This window comes from Haplochromis burtoni, unplaced genomic scaffold (assembly GCF_018398535.1).
Source record: "Haplochromis burtoni strain Fernald_Lab_line unplaced genomic scaffold, NCSU_Asbu1 Contig_570, whole genome shotgun sequence".
NCBI lineage: Eukaryota > Metazoa > Chordata > Actinopteri > Cichliformes > Cichlidae > Haplochromis > Haplochromis burtoni.
In genome coordinates this window covers 218,468-225,657 of record NW_024582931.1, presented here as the reverse complement: position 1 = coordinate 225,657, position 7,190 = coordinate 218,468, and the positions used below count along the sequence as shown (strand labels likewise).

General features: G+C 37.9%; 1 protein-coding gene across 3 annotated transcripts in view; it reads right to left on the bottom strand.

The window, feature by feature from the left end:
* Positions 1-7,190, bottom strand: part of LOC102303956 (cell adhesion molecule 2) — a 215,733-nt gene that overhangs the window by 34,745 nt on the left and 173,798 nt on the right. For all 3 annotated transcript variants that reach the window (XM_014329525.2, XM_014329526.2, XM_014329528.2), the window contains 2 exons: positions 5,942-6,094; positions 3,104-3,241 (listed from right to left, as the gene is read on the bottom strand). In XM_014329525.2, the coding sequence (XP_014185011.1) occupies positions 3,104-3,241; positions 5,942-6,094 (291 nt within the window). The remainder of the gene's footprint in view (positions 1-3,103; positions 3,242-5,941; positions 6,095-7,190) is intronic.

The following is a 7,190-nucleotide window of genomic DNA, read 5'->3' as shown; positions in this document are numbered from 1 at the left end:
AAGGAAATAAATATATTGTAATGTTTTGTGAATGGCAGCAGCCTTTCAGTGTCTTATATAACAAGGTGTCATATATAACAAGTTAGACCGACTGGGTCCATTCACACCTTCTTATTTGTACAAGAAATGGTCCAGTTAGTGGCTGACATGCTTTAGTGATTGACAAAGCAGAACTAAATATGTAAATGTGCTTGTGTCAATCATATTGTTGAGCGCTGGCTTTTCCCTGAACCAAACATGTCCTGAATATGTCTGATAAATAAATTGCAGAAAGCAACTATACTGCAGGCACCTAATTAAAAAAACGAAAACAAAAAAAGACAACCATGCTGTTTAAACTAAAAAGTTTAACTTGGAACACTTTTTATGTTATCTTTACAAAACATAACATTTTCAAAACATTGAAATCTGTCAGCTTTTTATGAAACAGTTCTTTATGGACCGACACGTACTTGTCAAGGAAGACAGATTATTATAAGGGATCCATGTTTTTTCCCCTTTGAGACCAGCACTCTTCAAAGTTTTCTATTTACTATTCATGAATTTGTTTGGTTAGAGGTGACTTTTTCAGGTGTTGGTAAATCGCTTTGCTCAGATCCAGTGTGCGAGATTAACAAAGCTCGTTTTAGGAGAGACCTCGTTCTGAGCATTTCCGAACAAAAGTGATGACACAGATTCAATCTCATCATCAAAGTAATTAAAATGAAAGATAAACATGATATCTGCTTAAAACTGTGTAGAAAACCAGCATTGATTTAGTCTTATCTGAGAGCATGTCTGCACCATAGAAAATCCTAAAGCCAGATAGCAGTCTGAGCTGTCTGGACTTAAACACGGGTGGAAAGGGTGTAGCGGCAGAAACTCAGGGAGCTTTTCAGTAAATTCAGCGTAGGCCAAACATCCTTTGGGATTGAAATTCTTGACGAGTCCAAATGCGGGTCTGACAACAAATTTCTAATCTGACATTTATATTTTGTCTCAAGGTTCTGCTTTATAAACGGCGGCTCCGAGGCACATTTTAGAAACAACTACATCGAACAATATATTGTTATACAGTTATTAAAGCATTGAAATAAAGACAGCGGTTGCCCATGTTCAGCAGCAAATTATAGCATCTGACCTTAATGAGAGAGCATATCCTCTTGAGATTTTCTCTACTTTAAGCCACAGAGGATATCACTGACTACCTGTTTCTGTGGTAAATTAAAAGAACATAATGTCCTGGCTAGCAGTGCCTTACAGGGAGCTCTTCTCTCAGTAGTTGGCCACTGGGAGTAGCAATAATCACCCGTAGAGACACAATAAGCCTGCAAGGAAAAAATACTCAGCCTGCTAATTAGTTTGTAATCTGTTATATGCTATATGCTTGTTCTTTGGAAGGGGAACAAAAGAAATACTAAGTGTAGTGGGTAAAATTACAAAAGAGTAAAAAGAAAAAAACCCAACAATAACATTAATTGAAAGAATGTGATTTTACTTTAAATGTTTATGTTAAATATTATAATAATTAAAGAAGTTAGCATGCTCTGCACTTTACCAGGTGATTTATAAGGTGTCTCAGCAGAAGCAGAAGCATCTATTGATAAAGTAATTTTAAAAAATACACATAAAGAAAAAACATCCCATTTAGTTACAAGAAGAAATATGTGCCAGAGACATGACAGATATAACTAATTTAGTCTGCGACAGCCGAAATAAAAGTATTAAAATGCCGAGTTAATAAGACAAAAAATTATCTTTTGCATTGGCAAAAAAACATTTTATGTGGTTTATTAATCCTTTGTATTAGGAGGGAAATTAATGTTGGGGAGTTTCTGTCTCGCGCATCCCAAATCCTTCTCATAAAGCCTATTCTGCTACATTTAATTGGGTATTCAGAATGTGTAACACCTGCCTGCTTGTTATTCTTATTAGGTTTCAGTGATCTGTTGGGTTATACAAAGATTTTGACAGCGTCTTCCTAGAAATTTGCATTGTTTTCTGGCAGTTAAAAAGTCAATGTGTGATTTTCAATCCAATTCAGCAGTCATTTAAATTAGAAAAAGGGCAATTTGCATTTTGATATCTGTCTTTAATCTGCCTTCTGAATCAACAGAGAAACCTTTGTAAGAGTTCTTCAGCTGTGATGATCTGTGACAGTCTGTCCAACTGGGTTATATACTTTATTTGATACACAACTGCATCTGTTCCTCCTCTCCCTGAAAAACTTTATTTCATCATTTCATGTCCAAATCTCTTTTATCAGTTTTCTCTCTCCTCTCCCCTCCTTCCTTCTCTCTCCCCCTCTCGCTGTCTCGTTCAATTACAAAGCGGACGGTTCATCAAGTAGAACAGAGCGGGAGCAGGGTGGAAATGAGGTATGTAGTCCAGTCAGTGAGATTTAGAACAGCCCTCTAATAACAAGGGAGGTTAATGTATCGGTCTCAGGCCAGAGGACACATGCTGAATCTGCTCTATTAGAAACAACTTGTTCGGAACAAGAATACACTGTAGAGACATCCAAAGCGGCAGTTTTATGGCAATAGTTTTATGAAAAAGAAAATACCAATTTTAAATCCATTGTGAAATACAAATGAGTACTTTCTGCCACATTTCTGCTCCGTTTGTTTATCACAAAGCACAATCACGAGCCATTGTGAAATGTGATAGCCAATATTTTTTGTATCTGACAACACAGCGAGACGGTTTTCCAAAGAGATCACTGTGGGGCTAACTGGGGAGTATTAAAATATCAGTAAATCAGCAGATACCAATTACAGAAAGCGATGCTATTAGAGCACAGCTAATAGGTACGGAATACAAAGAAAGTAACAAAATAGTTTCATTTATAAAAAAGTAACATTTTGTTTTACTTTAATTTACAGAGAACAGCCTAAATTTTAGATTTTATAAAATAAGTTGATCATGTTTTAAAATAACAGAATCTTTGAACAAAAGTGAATGAATCATCAGCCTGTTTTTGGTGACTACAAAAGCAAACGTGCTTTTTTTTATTCACCAACTCTGATTGGCATTTTTAGAATTGCTTGCATGATGGCATGTTTTCTAGCCACAGTACCCATAGATGTGATGCATGTGTAAACGCAGGTATGACGTTACACACCTTTGACCTCCTTTTCATTCCTGAACCAGCGCAGGTCAGCGGCGGGCTTGCTGCCCTGGGTGATGCAGGTCAGAGTGATGTGGTCTCCCTCCATGGCGGGCTTTGTCAGGCCATCGATCTCTGGCTTCTCTGGCACACCTGAAGGATGGAAAACGGAGATCACAGCGATGGCAGAACTAATTCATGCGCAGCAGGGTGTCATTATACAACAATAATATTAGTATGCCTTATTGGAAATCACCCGCCCCCCTAGCTTTCCCACCTGCAGGGAGATTAGAGAGCAGACTACAGAGATTCACCAAGCAGCGACATGCTCGACGGTACATCACAGAAGATTCATGCTGGCACATGGGTGGGTGGATTTTTTTTTTCTAACCACTGGGTCATTCCCTGCTTCACTGCTAGGTCAAACCAAATTATAAGAGACATAATTTTTCACCATTAGTTTTGTTTCTTTGGTTTTTCCAGGTCATAAAACACTGACTCTGCTGCAAAACAAATACAATGAGGCAGAGAGGAATTTTGTTTTTGATGCTCACAGAATTAGAAAATACATAAAAACACATCAATGTGCAATCAAAGAACAATTCCACAGTTTTTCCTGTGGTTTTTATTCACTACAATACTTCCCGTGAAAACATAAAACCCCAAATATCATCACATCAATCAAAGGAAAAACTGTAGGCTGACAAATAGTATGCTTTGTATGTCTGTGTGTGACAAGGCTGTGACCGCAGACAAGGCCATTACTATTTACAGAAAATGTTAATCACTGGCCTTTCCCATAATGAGTGTTTTAAATGTGTGGTGTCTGCCCTTCCACTGTCAATGAGCAATAAGTCTGCCTCCGGCTGAGTGACTGAAAGTTCTGTCAGTCAATGCCATTGACTGACTCTTGCCTTGTCCGTCTCACCGCCTCCTGTAAGGTTTATTGCCACAGTTTAAAGGTCCTCCTGTTTTATGTTTCCCATTTGTTTGAAGGCGCAAACTGCATACGTAATCCCAACAACAGCCGCTGCTCGGCAGAGGCACAATTTAGCGATAAGCATGTGTTAATATTATACATGTGATTTTTAATGCGCCTGTTTTTTTTTTTTTAATGCAAATTGCTTAGTTTTGAAGTATCTAAAGTAAGAGTGCCACAACAGCTAAGAACGGTGGTGTGCGAATAAGTGCGTGTGGGTTGACTCAGAAAAGTATTTGATGGATTTTCCTCCAGACTGAATAAAAGCAGATCAAGTGCATTGTTCATCGTGTACAGTCACGTTCCCCTTGGGTGGCTATAGGCTGTACAGCTTTACACCCTCTCTCTATAAAGCTGAGTTTTGAACACGCAGAAAAGAGCTCAATTTCTGATACATGGAAAATAGGGAAATTGGATTTCACTGTTTCCACAAATTTCTGTGGTGGTGTGTGATTACAGTGCTTACTATGCTGATCAACACATAAATATATATGCATTTCCTTTAAGTGTTTGAGAATTAAGGTCGATCATAAGGTATTTAGAGCTAAAGGTAATATCCTTTACTGATAACATTTGCATACACTTTCAATTACTGATCGAATACTAAGCACATCAAGTCATGCATCAGCATTAGCCGTATTAGCGGCAATGCTAGCAGCTAACGATGCATCCCATAGTTAAGCTCCAGAAATAGTCTGTTGGTAAACCTGCTACTTTGATGACTCAGACTTAAGAAAGATTACCAGGCATTAATGTGCCAGTATTGATGGCCCTTGGTGGATGAATTCCTGATTATTCAGAGCTCTTACTTTTACTTTACCTTCAGGAGTTTCACATTTTTTAGAGAAATGTCTCAACTACTATAGGATGGATTGCTATGAAATTTATTACAGACATTTATTTTACCTGTAGGCTGAACTCTATCTCAAAATATCTGTAACATCTAGAGTGCCATGAGGTAAAAGGTTGAACACTACTATCCTTGATGACATTCTCATCAGCTTTATACACTGGCAACAGATGAGCACATATTTTTGTTCCAGCACCAAATCATTTGAATGTGAAGCTTGCATATTTGTAGTATTACAGTTTTTTTTTTCCAAAATCGTTTTCAGTGTTTTCTTTTATTCGTCCCCAGTGCTTATGGTCCCAAAGCAGTGGCAGATAAACCAGGCCATCCCCAGACTATTTGGTGTGTTTATTAAATCACCCTCTCTGTTTTCTAGCTTGCACCATTAACTATTGTTCAAAACTGCAAAATGATTTTCTCCATATTCTTATTGAGCAGTAGCCTTTAATGTCTAATTCTCAGAATGCTTGTTAACACAGAGAGCCAGCTAATGATCCTGGAGTGCACAAGCACATCTATTAAGATTAGCAAAAACTAATTGGCAAGATAATAAGCCCAGTGGCAAGAAATGAGACAATGTTTGTGTGAGGCCATGATCACAACACAAACACTGCTAAGGGGAGGGAGGTACTAACAGTGTACACTATTTTTTATCTGCATTTGCAGGCATAAGCAACAGGCTATTTCTAACAACATAGCATCACAGCAAACCAATAAGCTGATAGCCTCAAAAAAGAAAAGCAAGGCTCCAGTAAGGCTGCACAATTTCTGCTTGAGGTAAAAGGAAATGTAAAGGGTATGTGTTGCATTTGGAAGCTGATTTTTTTATTTTTTAAAACACCGTTCAGAGTTTAAAAAAAAGTATATATATTATTTTTTAGCCATGGCAAATGAGAGAGAGGAAAAACATGTACTTAGATCACTTTACTACAGATTTTACACACATTATAGCTGCTATAACGTCCATCTATGAAATTTTCCTTTGAGGTGGAGTTTTTGCTTTTGCTTTGGATCTTGTACTCACCCAGAACAGTCAGGTAAGCTTTGGCCGTTCTGACAGGCATGGTGAAGAGAGAACAGGTGTACATGCCTTCATCAGACAGCGTGACATCACTGATGCTGATGGTCAACTCTGATGATGTTGCACGCACAAGCTCGATTCTGTTGTCCCTTAGAGCTGGAAACACAGATAACCAGAGGCAGATAGTTAGAAAAATGTTCAAATAACTGTAAACTAGCAGCTGTGGGAGAAACTTGTGGACTTCTACAGTGCGGTGACAGGTACAGGGTTTAAGGCTGTAATATTTGAACGGTGGTTCTTATAATGCATCAGTGTTTATGTCCATATAGGGAATAAACTGCATCCACAGATAGAGAGAAAGAGAGATTAAAAAGCACGCAGAGAGAGATTAACCAATCTAGAATCATCTCATGTGGAAAAAAAACAAACAAGAAAAAAATATTTGCCTGTTATTTGGTTCTAAACATTTTCTTTGTTCTGAAAAAACACGACAGCAGAAGCCCTAAAGTTTCGACATCTGCTCTCGGTATTAATTAATGCATATCCTAGATGAACTTCTCTGTAAAATCATCTATCAGTACCAATGAAATTGATTTTCTTCCATTAGTTTTAAAAATGAATGCATCAGCAAACCACCGCATTAAACTATACCACACAGCCTTCACTGCTGTAAACCACTGCAGACATTTACTTATATGAAAATGTAATCTTCCAAAAGACATAACCGAATGCAGTGGGGATCAATATTGCAATAAAAGGCAGAGAGTGAGGCTTAATGAGAATTTGGCAAGATGTGCAAGTAGAAATAGATTTGCTGTGATTGAATGGCGAGTTTAAAGATACAAGAGGGCTCTTCAAACCAGACTTCACGTCTATGATAGGACGGGAGCGTGCGCTAAAATAAAAAAAATTAAATAAAATTCGTGGACACCTTGGAAATAGCAGTCGAAAAACTACACACTAATTTGCAATTAGAAAAAAGGCTGTGTGAACTATAAAGTGTGCAGAAATTTCTTTCCTGCTGTTTCTGTGGCCTTGGCTGTCGGGAAGATTTAGTCAAGCCTTCCTTTTGCTAGTATAATGCCTTTCTACAAACCTTATTTAATATGAGCAGCCAAGGCTACTTTGCTTTTAATCTCCATGAAAGTGACTCAGAACTCCCCTTGTTCAAGTACAGTGTGTGCGCATGTGTGACTTAGTATGGTTGGATTAAAGGAAAGAACAGAAAGATAGCATGACTATTTCTGTACAG